General features: G+C 45.3%; 1 protein-coding gene across 2 annotated transcripts in view; it reads left to right on the top strand.

Annotated features, from left to right (window-relative positions):
• Positions 1-15089, top strand: part of LOC138575469 (phospholipid-transporting ATPase IK-like) — a 1193252-nt gene that overhangs the window by 755789 nt on the left and 422374 nt on the right. For both annotated transcript variants that reach the window (XM_069649486.1, XM_069649487.1), the window contains one exon: positions 3584-3666. In XM_069649486.1, the coding sequence (XP_069505587.1) occupies positions 3584-3666 (83 nt within the window). The remainder of the gene's footprint in view (positions 1-3583; positions 3667-15089) is intronic.

Raw genomic sequence — 15089 nt, 5'->3', positions numbered from 1 at the left:
ATCATCCCACAGAGCTTCCTGCTATGGGGTTTGATATCTCACCTAAAAGATTGAAAGAGTTTATCGAAGCGTCCATAGTCCATTTCACCTTCTATACCAGTACATTTTCATCGGACCATGCACAGGTTGGATTCATGATTTCCAACATGGTGGGAAACGTGCTAGCTTGGGAAACACCTCTGGTTACTAGTGCTAATCCCATCCTGCAAGACTATGGGTCTGTTCTGAGCCTCTTGAAGCAGACCTTTGAGAGACCTGAGATCGTCTATTCAGCCTGCAAAGAATTGCTGGACTTCAAGCAGGGGTCTGTCGATCTTCTGTCGTACATTGTCTCCTGAAGTACATCTTATTGGCTGAGACCTTAATTCACCTTGTATCAAATGTACGGTGATCAAAAAGGATGCGAAGCCATTGATGACAATCTGCAATAGGCGTCTGAAAGTAATTAGATCTGTCAGAATTTGTTTATGATCTTGGTGTGCAGATGATACATGGGTCTACTAAAGGCAACGTCCCTGCTGCTAAGACAAGGAGACAGGGTGATTTGTATTCTACCATTGATTACCTTTATGGAAGTGTCACTATATGTAACAGGGTTGAAGAGATGTCTGTGATTTTCACTGATTGTAGTGACCATGCCATATTGAACATTCAAGTGGCTCTGCAGGAGGATGTGATTTGTGACCTGGATAAAGTTGGTGGTGTTAAAGTAAACAATGCCTGTAATCGAGTTGCCTGGTTGGATAGAAACTTGGAGGCCATAACCACTTACATGGGAATCCTCAATAGAGTGTATACAAAATGTACCTGCACTAATGAAATAATAGATTGGCTCAGTTCCATTACTACACATTTCTTGCTTCGAAGTAGAGGTCTCGTGTTTAGACAGGGGTGCAAAATATCCACATCATATGATGTAGTTATAATTCAAGAAAATCACTCTTTGAGACATGAAATTAGAAGGGCGCAACAGCAGAATATGGACACCCTGTCTATACACAAAGCGGTTGGGAAACTAAAAAATAGGTGTAGAAATTGGTTAAAGTGGTATAATTTGTCATCCTGTAATAATGCCTGGGGAACACTCTATGAAGTTATTTGGAAGATTCATAGTAAAGGTATGGTACATATATTTAACAGTAGAGGTAAACAATCGCAGGTCAACTTGTCGAATCCTATTGCGCCTAAAATTTGGGAGGTTTACCCTGGATAAAGATTCAGTGCCAAAGCATTCTTTAATTTGGTTAATCAGAGTCCTTTCGATCTGTGTTTAGATAAGGAAGATTTGGTAAGAATTATAAAGAAACTTAAGAAATCTAGAGTGCCCTGCCCGGAGGGCGTCTCTAATATGTTTATGAGAGCGAGACCCGATTTATGGGCAGATATTTTACCAATACTATCCAAGCAGATTGCAGGTGCAGGCAGTATCCCATTGTCATGGAACCTATCTCATGTTATCCCAGTGTTTAAGCATGGTAAAATTGACTATCCTAGTAATTATAGGTTACTCTCATTACAAGACAGTCCTAGCAAAATATTTGCCTGGTACTTATTTCGTGACATCGAGAATTGGATATGTGATAACCATAAACAGAGCCAGTGTGAGACGGGCTTTCAAAAGGGTCTTTCTCCAAATGATAACATACTTATAATAAATTCTCTGATTCGACAGGCGAAACCTAAATCCATACCACTGCTCTAGATTGTATTTGTTGATTTTGCTTCAGCATTTGATACGATCGATCACCCAAAGTTATGGGAAAAACTGCATAACTTGAATATGCCCAGGCACTTTTTATATGCTTGCCAGCTGGTGCATGAAAATATTGCATGGGTGAAACTGAATGGTGCTGGTGAATTTTCTGCTCCTATCGAGATCAGAAAGGGAGTAAAACAGGTGGGTATTCTTGCCCCTATTTCATTTATTCTCTTCCTCTCTGATATCGGTGAGTGCCTGTTGAAGACCCATAACATTCAGCCAAAATTAGGCAATATAAAGTTCTTGTGCCTCGCCTATGCCGATGATTAGGCAACTTTTGATACAACTATTGTTGGCATCTGCAGAAGTGAAAGAGCAGTGGTCGAGTATGCAAAGCAGAACAACTTGGTGATTCATTTAGTCTACATTTATGAGATTTAGGAATGTAAAGAATGATAAACTTTCTATTGTGACAACTGAGGCTAATATGTACAAGGCTTATAGCAAATGCTATCTGGGGTATGAAGTCGAGTCCCATTCCAAAGAACTGTGGTTTTTAAGAAATGTGACAGTAAGGCTGTGTCCATTATGCTATCTATAATAAAATGTGTTAATAGCAATGCAGGATTTAGCCTAACAAGAATTATTACGCTTTAAAGAATTGGCAACTAGTATCGTCGATGATCTTGGAAGTTTATGTTCAGACTGTGAGAATTGGGCAATTACTTTGGAAGGCTATATCTGGTGATGCATCTTGGGGTTTTCTGGTGAAAGTTCACACTGGCTATCAGAATAGAGCTTGGCCCGACCTCTTTGAGCACATTGGATTGTTATGACAGATATGCTAGGCTTGAATTTCTGGCATATTTTTGATTATCCTGAAAGCTTGCTGCTGTATGTATAGTCATTCCATGTGGAATTCCATGTTCCAAGCGGGTGCTGTGGGTTCTGGCTTGGGAAAGAAGGGAGGAGTGGGAAAGCTGGACCTTTTTTGGTGGCACTCCTATGTTTCATCAGTTTGTGTTGTGTTGTTTCTTTGATGGTGTTTTGGTAATTGTGTTTGTTCTGAAGTTGAAAGAGGTCAGCTCATGTAGTGGTGCTATGGATGTGCCGGCTAGCCAGGATTTTAACCATTTCTGAAAAGTCAGATAGTCTTCTGTTGTCTGGATTTCATTTGGGATTGAGTTACGGTTTTGCTACGAGGAGAGAGAGAGAGAAGGCAGCACCTATGTTCTTGTTCATCTTATACTGCCCTGGTTCCATCCATATGTCGCTGCTTGATTTCAGTGTCCTACTGGTGGCAGCGGCTCATTTTTGATTGGATGAATTCCATTCCTTGTCCATGTAGTGCTCTGTGAGCTCTGCAGAGTGATTTGAAGTGGATTATTTTCTTCACTGATAACCAGTGCAAGCCTCTCAAGGCCAGGGTGATGTATTCCCTTCCTTTTGTTTTTAGCAGAAGTCTTGCCACACTGTTTTGGATAAGCTGTGGTTTATTGATGAAGTAGTCAGAGATTCCTAGATTTAGGCTGCTTGCGTAATCTATTCCTGACACTATCTGTGTAACTATCGTGAGGGTCCAGTGGGGGAAGGTTGGGTATGGAAGGATGTTTGTGATTGAGCATCGGTGATGGGAGCATTTTCATACTATTGCATTTACCTGTGGTTGTAGTGCGAGTCCACTGTCCATGATTATTACCAGGTTTTTGATTACTGTAGATGTTTCCAGCCTTGTTCCCATTTCCAGGGGCTGCGGATTGCAGTCTGGCGTTCATTGTCGCTGTGTGGGGTGTATTTTTGTTTTGTTGGGGTTTAGTTTTAGGTTGCTGTTCATCATCCAGAGGTGTGACATCTTTGTATATTTCTTTTGTCCTTCATATACAGAGAAACCAACCTGAAGTTTAAACAAGCCCTGATGGTAACACACACCGAACTGGGTAGAGACCAAGCTCTATCTGGATTTGACGGTACGTGATTCACCCATTTGAATGCAAATTGTTTTTATTGGACACGTGTAGCTCCCCTTGATCTCATTAATCCTATCCAACTGGACTTCTGTTTTGAGAAGGATCTGCATTTCTATTAGAACTAAGGTCAACAAAGTCTTTGAAATGGATATGACTGTTGTCACTGTTGTGCTTTCTGTGTGCCTGTTTCTCTGCTGAGTGTTGTGATTAGGATCATGTGGGAGAGTATGGCCGTTCACTTTCTGCATCATTTGAAACATTCCCTAAGGTTTGCTGCCATGCCAATGCAAAGCAACCTCTGCTGTTGACCGTTATTATTCACAATTTGTTCCCAGGAGCCTTGTTAAAACTTCTAAATCAGCAACACTGGACATGTTCCATAGCATGCATTAAGAGAACAGTTTAATGGCAGAACATCCTTACTCAACTGTATCTGCGAAAAAGAGAAACATAACACAAAAAACAATCTGCCACAAGTAGAATGGTAGCCACATGTAAACCATCATTTTGACCCTTGAAGGATTGAAACTCATTTAGAAATCGGCCAAGAAAGTGAATACCTTTAGGCCAACTCCAAGATAATAAGTTGTCGTCTGCTGCCCTACAGATAAGGGGTGTATCAGCAACTTTTACTCCCTAAAAACAGGCAAATATTCCCAGAAAATAAAAATAGGCACTAAACATACTTCCAACAAAAACAGGGAACAGATATGTAGGACCTTGTCCCCCATCTTTCACCCAAACAGCTCCGTGGACATTTGTGGACCAGTAGTGCATGTAGTACAAGAGGAGGAAATCACTTTTACTGCCTGATCGGTAGAAGTATATGTTGAGTATGCACCAAGTGTGCCGACAGTTTCGTTGTGGCTGGATGCAACAGAGTATTGAGTTGCTTTCACAAGACCTAGTGGGTATTGATTTGTATAGCATGACTAAAGGACTTATTGGTGATGATGGTCGTTGTACTACAGATATTATGAAAATAATTAAGCAAGAATATGGCTGCTGATGTAATAGAATGGTGCTATACTAGTTTGCTTACCATTGTATCTGTGAGCAATGGTTTGATGTATAACAACTTTCCCAGTGTTTAAGCCTTGCAATTTAACAGTTGTAGTATAAATGAACCTTACAATGGTTAATGACTCGTTGGACAGGGTTTATGGTTTTTACTCTTCACTAGATTTGTGTGCCATCCTAGTGATTGCGCCTCCATGCTAGTCATACATTGAATTAGGCACATTGCACTTTCTTGACACTGAGCAGCACTTTAAGCATGAATGCACTTTGTATCAATGTTTTTAGCGAAATATGTGGTTTACATCCCTTGATTCGTTGTGAGGGTACAAGAGGAGGACGTTCTTCCTTCAAGGAAGACATCACAAGCCTCCTCTCCTCTAACACAAAACCAGGCTCCCGCATCATATTCCTCAGAGACCTCAACCTTGGGTTCCAGGATCCAAGCAACGGCAATGCTCTCGCTCTCGAAAAGTCCCTATCCAAACTCAACTGCAAGCATCGAATTTTTGTGCCTACACATGCCAAGGGTCGTACCCTAGACTGGTTATCTGACCTGAACTGCTCCATAAACATTCTTCAGAACGAACCCATTGCCTGAACTGATCACCACTACATATCCTTTACTATTCAGGGATCCGCACCACCCAGCCTTGCTATCGTTCCCCCCTCATTTTCCAGGAACACCCGTGATGTAACACTACCCAGTATATCCCCACTAATCAACAACATATTGGACGATACCAACTATATAAATCTAGATCCCACTGAATTGGTTGCTCTCTACAATACAACACTGAATTCTGCCTTGGACATTATTGCCCCTGTTAAACTAAAAAAAAGCCAACCTCAACAACTTGTTACCCCAGAACTTAAATCATTGAGAAACCTAAAAAGAACAGCAGAATCTAACTGGAGCAAAGATCCCTCCATTCACAATAAAGTTCTGTTCTCCAATGCAGCCACCACCTGAAAAACAGCCATCCTCTCTACCAAAAAGGAAATCTATAACACCAGAATATGCAACGCCAAATCCAAGACTAAGGAGCTTTTCAGCATCCTAAGGGAACTAGAATCCCCAGCACCACCCTCTTCAGACTGCACAAAAGATGCCGCCTGGTGCTCCAAAATTCAACAAGCCATAGCAGACAAAATAGTCTCCCTCCAAACGAAAATAGAAGCGAAAAAGAACAGCCTTGCAAACAGCTCATCAGACAATGCCCCTCCCAATCCTCAGTGCCCGCCATTCTCATTCGCCATGGTCACACCCAGTGAAGTGGAAAGCATCAAAGGCCTTAAGCCTTCAATATGCCAAGGCGATACTTGTCCAGCCCCCGTTATCAAGGACTGAACCAAGGAACTATCTCCTTTCATCGCCACTATGATAAATGCCTCATTTAAGACTAATCTCATCTGAAAAAAACCTTAAGGAGGCCTGGGTCATGCCTCGCCTAAAAAAGCCCAATCTAGTCCCAAACACACCGACAAACTACAGACCTATCACCACCGTCCCCTTCCTCTTAAAAATTCTGGACAGAGTTGCCTACTTACAAATCCAGAAACATCTGGAGGACAACAACCTACTTGGTTTACGTCAATCAGTCTTCCAGCCCAGGCACGGCACCGAGACTGCCCTTCTGGATCTGAAAATACAGATGGACGAGAGACAAAGGCAAGCTGGCCATGCTCCTCTTGTTAGACATCTCCGCAGCATTTGATCTGGTCCACCACAGATCCTCACCGATCACTTAACCTCTGCTGCAGCCTTCTCCATCAACACTTCCTCCTGGATCCAATCTTTCCTCTCCAACTGCACCACTAGTGTCTTCTCTCCCTCTGCCTCTGCAGATCCTATCCCCATCCTCTGTGGAGTTCCCCAGGGATCCTGTACATCCCAACTCTATATAACATCTTTACGAAGCTCCTATTCGACCGCCTTGATGACATGGATGTCATCTACACAAACTATGCAGATGACACCCAGGTCCTCATTACTCAGGACACTATGCCAATGACACCAAACTAATTAACATCTATCTGGAAATCCAGGCATCGATGGCAACACACAGCCTATGACTTAATGATGAAAAAACGAGCTCCTGATCGTAGGCACCCAAACTCGCCTGAACAAACTTGACCCACAATACTCGTCCTTCATCATTGATTGCAATACAATCAAAGTTGCAAAAGAAATTAAGACGCTCAGCGTCTACCTCGACTCCACCTTATCTCTAAAAAGACAAGTGGGTGCCATTGCCTCGTCAACAGCTTACATAAACAAGCTAATCAATGCCTGTAATTCCTACCTATCCCCTACCAGTTGCTTGACATTAGCCAGAGCCCTAGCTCTATCCAAAATAGATTACTGCAACACACTCTTCTCAGGAACCTCTGAAATGAATCTCAATAGACTCCAGGTTTTACAAAATAACTCTTTGAGATCCGCCCTAAACATCCCAAGATCCAACCATATCTCCAGCCACAGACAAAATTCTAACTAGCTCCCAGTGCACAACAGAATCTCACTCCGTACCATGGCAATCACCCACAAATGTATATCACAAAGTGCACCTAAATAACTCTCAGACAAGTTCTCCTTACACCACGCCACCCGTCCTACCAGATCATCCCACACCCACTGCCTCACAGCCCCCAGATTCAACTTCAAAAGCACAGGAGGAGCAAGCTTCCCTGTTCAAGCGGTCAACCTCTGGAACTCGCTACACCCCTCCATCAGACTAGAACCATCCTTCAATGCCTTCAAAACCAGTGTCAAACTCTTGCTTACTGATAAGCCCACCAATTATGGAGCCCAAATGATCCTTCATCATAGAGATCCTGCATCACAGCCCTTTGTTTGGCCTAAATTTGCTGTTGCTCCTCATCTCACCTGTACCTATCTTAATGGTCAGACCAATATGTAAACTAAGTCGACCTTCTCGCTATTATTGTGTATGTTTGTACTTACCATGAAGGTCTGACCAATATGTAAATTGTACCCTAGGTCGACCCTTCCTCCACTACTGTGCTTATCATTTATGTAAATATGTATGTACTTATGTTTTTCTGTCTGTAACATTCTAATTTTTCCTGCGCCCAGGTACCTCAGGGTTAGGTGCGCGATACAACAAATACAAATACTAATGGGATGGTTGAATTAATTTGCATGTACACTATCGTAATGTGTTTGATCATTTGTTGATGTATAGAAATGTCTGATTGAAGGGTGAGGTATGCTGTCCCCGCTACAAGTGAATGAGTTATTTACTGTATATTAATTTATGTAATTTAGCCATACAGCTTTATTTACTAAGATAATGGGCCTTATAACAAGTTCGCCGGTAGCCTTGCCGGTAAAACCGGCAGGCTGCCACCGAACTTGCAAATTTTACTGGTGCCCGGGAAGGGGCAATTACCGGGTCATTACGGCCCTGCCCATTCTCGGATGCCAGTAGAAAATTCTGCCCATTCCCATTTGAGTCCCATAGGGCTCAATGGGGAGGCCGGATGCACCAGCACCATTTAGGATGGTGCCCGTGCATCCGACATGCTTTGCTTGCGGGTGCCGGTCTGCCCGCCAGGTCAGACCTGGCAGACGAAAAGGCACCCGCAAGCAGAACTCCTAGTTTGCCGTTACGGTAACAACGGTACCGGCAAGCTTACCGGTACCGTTGTTACTGTACCGGCAAACTTGTAATGAGGCCCAATGTGTTTTTGTTTGTGATCGGGAGAAATGAACATTCTCTTTAACCTATATTGATTGGTGAGTGCAGGTTCTCATTCTTTGAATCTATTTGCACAGCCGTGCTTGCATGGGCTTTGGCTTGTTGACGATATGCTGGTAGAAACTATCCAGACTGATCAGACAAAATTGGCAATATTCAAAGAAGTATCTTCTGGAAACTCTTCATACTTGTAAAATGTTCTCTGACCCCTTCTGTCATAGGCTTCCAGCTTGTCCCATCACAGAATTAATTGCTGTGGAGGACATTCTGGATCGAAATGGGTTCTTAAGTAACAAAATTCCCAAACAGTTTTGCCCAAAATCAACAGTTTCTTGGTTGTTCCAGGAGGCCCATTTATGAGCATGTTGTATAAGAGGAAATAGTGAGGTCTCTAAAAGAAGACTGAATGTTTCACTGGCTTCTGACTAATGAAAGTGGAATTAGGAAATATGGTCTTAATCCTCTGGGAATACATGCCATCTTGAACTGATTTGCAAGCTCTTTAGAGACAACGTGCATCTCATTAGCCCACCTGGCCAAATAATAGTAATGAAATAATCATTCTATAAGTTATTGCTAAGGGTTTTCTTTGCTATTATTTGTTAATGCAAATGTCAGCAACACTTCCAGGAATAAAGGCATTTGGGATGCAGATTAGATTCATTGTCCATTTCATTGGTCAATGTGATCCTTTCTCAACCCTCAGATCTCTATGCTTTAGGAATCTGATTTTTCTAGTGAATTCATGGGCAACCTGGGACTCCCCAGAAAAGTTGGCCTACAACCTCCATCAGCATGCACCATAGTAGTCAATGCTGAAAAACCATGAAGCACCTGGAGGGCCACACTGTGATGCTGGAAATGCATCGCAGGGACAGGGCCTCCATATTTTTGTCCTTTACTGTTTTTATTATGTGTTCTGTCATGTTTTCCGTGCAGGAGTTCATGTGGGACTCCTGGCGGTACTGCTCACTCGTTTGGTTTGGTGTACAGACCCATGGGATACCCTTATGGCACCCATGGGGGGGGTACAACCCTGTGCCCCTAGTGTATGTTTTCGGGCACCTGTGTGTGGCCCACAGAGCAGGGTATGGGTTGGTGGCAGCTCCATGCTGAATTTGACAGGTGCTCTGAGTATCCTCCATTTTGGGATACCCAGGCCCTGCCATTGGAATCAGTTAATTCCTGATAGGAAACAAGATGGCCCTGTGGCCTCTTGATTTCTATTGCCTGTTATCTTGTTTTCCCAAAGTCCTGGGAAGCCCTGACTCTGTCCCTTCCCCCTGACTGGCTGTTGGGTGGAAGTTCCATATATGGTGTTGTTGTGAAGTCCAGGCCAGGCTGGCTGGAGCCTTCCAGGTGACTGTATGTTGTGGGTACACCCTGTGGGTGGGACCTGGGTGAATGGAGTGTGTGACAAATACGCATTCTGTGTTGTGGATGTCTAGTATCTGGTGTTTGACACAATGACTGAGACAGCCCTGCCTGAAACTGGCATGAATGCAGTGTGGAGTGTTTAATGGCTGGGTACTTGTCCCAATACACATACATTGTTGTGAGTGTCTGGAGAGAAGTGAATGGCCTGAATGCACTATGCACCTGATTGGATGCCTGCCTGCATGAATGCCCTTCTGACCGATTGGTTGCCTGAGTGTGACCCAGCAGAATGAATGGGAGATCAACTAGTATATATGGGGGCCTCTCTCTGCTAGAATTTGTGTTCAGAAGCTGAGGAGAAACTGGAGTTGAAGCTGAAGCTTAACCTTGAAGCCCTGCTGGAAGAGAAGTCTGGCTGCTGCTCTACTTTGTCGATCTGAAAGCTGCTGTGTCTCCAAGGACTGACCCAGAGAGGACCTGGTAAGGCGCCCTCTTCCTGAGCTACGAGGGACCATCGTGCACAGTTGATATTTGCCAAAGCTCCCTGGTAGACAGATCTACGACAGGCTGCTGACCGAAGACGGGGACTGCCACGGAATCACAAGGAGAAGCGTCCAGACACTGTTGTCAATCACCGTTGACGACCGCCGTCACCGACCAGAGCCGCTGTGCTCCCTTTGCCTAAGTAAAATTTGATCCAAGGTACGCTCTCGCCTGCGTAGTCGACCGTTTTGTCTCGCCGGAGAAAGTCGAGGCCGCTGACGCGCTGAGGAGCATCCACCGGTGGGTTTACCGACACCTGACAACCGTAGAGATGCCGGACGACTCAATGCCCTTGCTGGGCCATAGTTCTTCAAAATCTCTTTACGGTCCTGAACTATCGTCACTGAGGTGACACACATGCCTCTTCCTTGCAGGGCGCTAACACTCCGTCATCGACGAGCACTGCTAGGAACGAAGCTGGCACCTCACCATCGTCGTTCAACCCTTTTTTCCTCGTGGGATCTCAACGATCCGTGGCTCCTGCCTTAAAGAGAGCCGCTCAAGAAGGATCCGTCGACGACCCAACAACAAACTCTGCTATTCCAGGTACATTGTTGTTGTAGAACTATTATAGAAGGAAATAAGACTCATAGAACAATATATGGACTGGGCTTGTGATATATCTTTACTTTACAGGTTGCCCAGGTGGGGGGATCTCCACACAGAACTGTGTCTAATGGTAGGGGCCAGTAGTCTGCCAATTGTTCTAACCAACTGCTTTCATCTTATGTCTATTGTTGGTTGCCTTTATTAAGTGATCTGTGTGACATTTGACCAGAGTATAGTTGATGCACTTTAATGAGATCTGATAATTGTGGTACCACTTTAGAACTGTATATATTTGCCATTGTAGATTTTCTGAGTATAAAGTGAGTTATTGTGATAGTGTACATAACCTTGAATATTAATTATATAAAGACTGTGTTTTAACTAATACAGTGTGTGGACATTCCTTTGTGGGGGCTTGGGGACTGCACTGTACTTAAGAACCAGCCTGCATCACCGCCTGAGAAGCTAGGCCTTGATTGCTCGACCACGCACCAATAATAGAGAATCTTGGCTGGGGTCCTCTGTGCCTCTCCTCTTCCATATAGAGATCAGAAGTACAGACACCCCCTCCAGTCTTTACACTGTTCGCTGCGGTGGGATGCTTATGGTTTTAAGAATCAGTGTATAACCGTGCCACTTACAAAATATCTGCACTTTGTTAAATTGAGGTTTAGTTGTGTACAAGATAACTGCATTAAAAGCAATGGAGTCTATTGCAAATGGTAAATTGACTAGGATGAACTTAGAGGCTCTCCAGTGTGCTTGTGAAGCCAGGGAGTTAGACTTTGTGGATAAGTCTAGGGCTGAGTTTATAGCTGCCCTGGTGGACTACCAGACTGATTGTGAAACACTTGAAGGCGGGGATGCAACCAATGAGGACGCTGCCCCTGGAGTTTTTGCTGAATCTGATTCTGGGAATGCTACCATTCCTGCTGCCTCTGTTCCAAACCCCAGTCCTGCTCTTCAGGGGGAAGCCCCAAAGATTAAAATTTTAAAATTGGAGCTACAATGGGAACAGTTAGCCTTTCAACACAAACAGTTGGCAACAGAAGCTGAGTTGAAGAAAGAGGAGTTGGCACAGCAAGTGATACTCAAACATAGGGACACTGGGCACCAAATAATCCAGCTAGAGAAAGCTAGAGTGGAGACTTCAGCTAAACCAGTTGAGAGTGGCAGGTCCCCAGCCACCAAGTTTATGAAAGATTTGGTTGGTGCGTTTGTGGAGAGTTCTGATACCCTCCAGTGGATTGAAGCATTTGAGATGGCTTGTGCAATTCATGATGTTGATTAGCGAGATTGGGCTAAGTGTTTGTTAAGCAGAGTGCCTCAGACTGGATATGACTGTATTCTGAAACTGAGTGTGGAAGGAAGGGGTCAGTATGAGTGCATGAAGTCTTCTTTGATTGCCAAGTTTGGCAAGACACCTACCCAATACCTTAAAAGGTTCAGGGATTTTGAGAAACAAGAGAATGTGTCTTGGGTTGACTGGGTGAGTGATGTGCACATGAACATGATGGGGTGGATTGATGGTTACAAAGTGAAAACGTTTGTTGAATTGTCCCACCTTTTGTTTTTTGAGCATTTTTCTGAAGCCTGTTCACCAGAACTGCGTCAGTATGTTGCTGACATAAACATTTTAGATCCCTTTAAGCTAGCTAGTTTGGCTGACAAGTGGGTCTCTCACCGGGTGTCCCCTAAGGACTCCAGTGGGAAGGACAAGGACAAAGAAAAGGGGACCTCTCAGAAAGCTGAGGAGTCCCAGAAGCAATCACAGTCGAATAACCCAAAACCTTCCTGTCCTAAGAACCAAATATCTAGTGGGGATAAGTCATCTGTGGGTGGGAATAAGAGTAGTGGTCCACCTAATTCAAAGCAGGCTCCCAGTGGTTCCAGTACTGTACCCCGCATTCCTGGCACTTGTTGGGAATGTGGGGCTCTGGATCACAAGAAGTGTAAAGGTAAGGCACTTGGAGTACCGGCTGTCAGCCTGAGCTTCCCTTACCCCATGTCTGAGGTGGAGGCCACTGTCCTCCCCTTCTCTACAGGGATCACATTTGGTGCTCCTGTAGAGCTTTCCTTAGTGTCCCTTGGGGCCTGGGACCAGTACGCAGAAGTACTGGCGACTATCCCACAGAACACCCGTAGGTTTTTGAGAAGTGTCCTCTTGAATGGCCAGCCTTCTACTGGTTTGAGAGACACTGGGGCAAGCATGACAGTGGTGGACAGGACCCTGCTCAAGCCAGAGGACTATGTCGGTGCTCCTCTGAGAACCACCAGGTGAGCTGGTGGGCCTCCCAAATTATCGCCTGTAGCCTTAGTCACACTCATGATTGGAGACAAGACATCAACGCTTCCTGTCCTGGTTCAGGACAATGTCCCTGCTAACATTCTGTTAGGTAATGATCTATTAGAGTTGGGGTTGATCTCTGATGGTCTCCCCCTGACTGTTGCTGCAGTCAATAGGTCACAGGTGACACCGGGTCTGGCTGTGAGTGAGGTACCCCAGCCAAAGGTAAAGCCTAAGGCAAGAAGACAGAAGAACAAGGAGGCCACCTCTGTGAAGGGGGTTCCTTCTCTTCATGCTGTTCCTACAGCACCCATTGGGATCCATGCTCCGGACGGGCTGGGTCCAGTGGAAAACCCAAACTCAACTCCCGAGGGAGAAGAGGCAGAAAGCTCTTCTGTGGGAGAGGTTCTCGACCTGGAGGACCACCCTGACCTTCAATGCCTGTTGGCTGAAGGGGGACCCTCCCGGGCATACTTCTGTAAGGGACAGAGAGAGTGCCACTCACTCGAGGGTCTGTGGAAACAGGCCCTGTCCCAGGTGTAAGGAGAAGTGCCTAGGACATTCCGGATCTATTGGGAGGGTGAGCTCCTTGTTAGTGAGCCCACTTAGCCTGAACCTTTGCCCTCAAGAGGTTGGTGGTACCCCAGGTTTACAGGCCCTTCCTGCTGCAGTTGGTGCATGAGGTGCCCTTAGCTGGTCATCTTGGTACCAAGAAGACTAAGTAGAGGCTCTCTGCCCATTTCTACTTTCCCCGGATGGGAGTGGAAGTGGAGTCCCATTGCAGGACCTGCCCAGCTTGTCAGTTGTCTGGCAAGACTGGAGGCAGTGTCATTACCCCACTGCAGCCATTGCCAGTGGTTAGAACACTGTTTGAGAGGGTGGGAATCAACATTGTCGGTCCCCTTGACCCTCCCATTTCAGGTGGACATCGGTTCATCCTGGCCTTGGTTGATCATGCCACCGGGTACCCTGAGGCTATACCCCTTCGGACTGTTACTGCCAAGGTGGTTGCCAGGGATCTCCTGGGCATTTTCACCCGTGTTGGATTCCCTACAGAGGTTGTCTCTGACAGAGGATCCCAACTTCATGTCTAGTTACATGAAAACCATGTGGAAAGAGTGCAGGGTAACATTCAAATTCTCCACCTCTTACCATCCCAGACCAATGGTCTGGTTGAGAGATTTAATAAAACTCTCAAGGGCATGCTAGGTGCTTTGGAAGAGCCCCTAAGGAGGAAATGGGATCTCCTCCTGCCATGCTTGCTGTTCACTTACAGAGAGGTACCTCAAGAGGGTGTTGGTTTCAGCCCCTTTGAGTTACTCTTTGGACATCCGTGAGGGGGCCCCTTGCCTTGATCAGAGAAGGTTGTGAGGCCACCCCTCCAGGTCCCGCCAAGCAAGTGGGGGACTATGTGTTAGGCCTCAGATGGAGGATGACACAGATGATGGGTCAGGTGACAGCAAATCTCAAGACCAGCCAGGAATTGAATAAGTACTTGCATGACCTTAAAGCCTCGCAAGTGGATTGGACTCCGGGACAGGAAATCTTTGTGATGGAGCCTACCAAGCCTAGAGCTTTGGCAGACAAGTGGACTGGACCCTTCAGGATCATCTCCAAGATGGGCAAAGTCAATTATCTGGTTAACATGGGAGCCCCTGGGGTAGCCCCTCAGGTATTCCATGTTAACAGGCTCAAGCCTTTCTACAGGCGAGCAGAAGTCTCATGTCTCTTGCTAGCTTCAGAGCAAGAAGAGGATGAGAGTGAGCCCCTTCCTGATTTGCTGCATAGCAACCCTCAGGATGGCTCAGTGGAGGGAGTACATCTCTCTCCCGATCTGACGGCAGAGCAGCAGAGGGCCTGCAGGGCTTTGCTCCGGCAGTATGCCTCTCTGTTTTCACTGACTCCAGGCCTTATACCGTGATGTA

This window comes from Ambystoma mexicanum, chromosome 1p, assembly GCF_040938575.1.
Source record: "Ambystoma mexicanum isolate Mex_15411 chromosome 1p, UKY_AmexF1_1, whole genome shotgun sequence".
In the NCBI taxonomy this organism is placed as follows: Eukaryota; Metazoa; Chordata; class Amphibia; order Caudata; family Ambystomatidae; genus Ambystoma; species Ambystoma mexicanum.
Note: the sequence above shows the minus strand (reverse complement) of the source record. Positions and strands in the feature narration are given on the sequence as shown.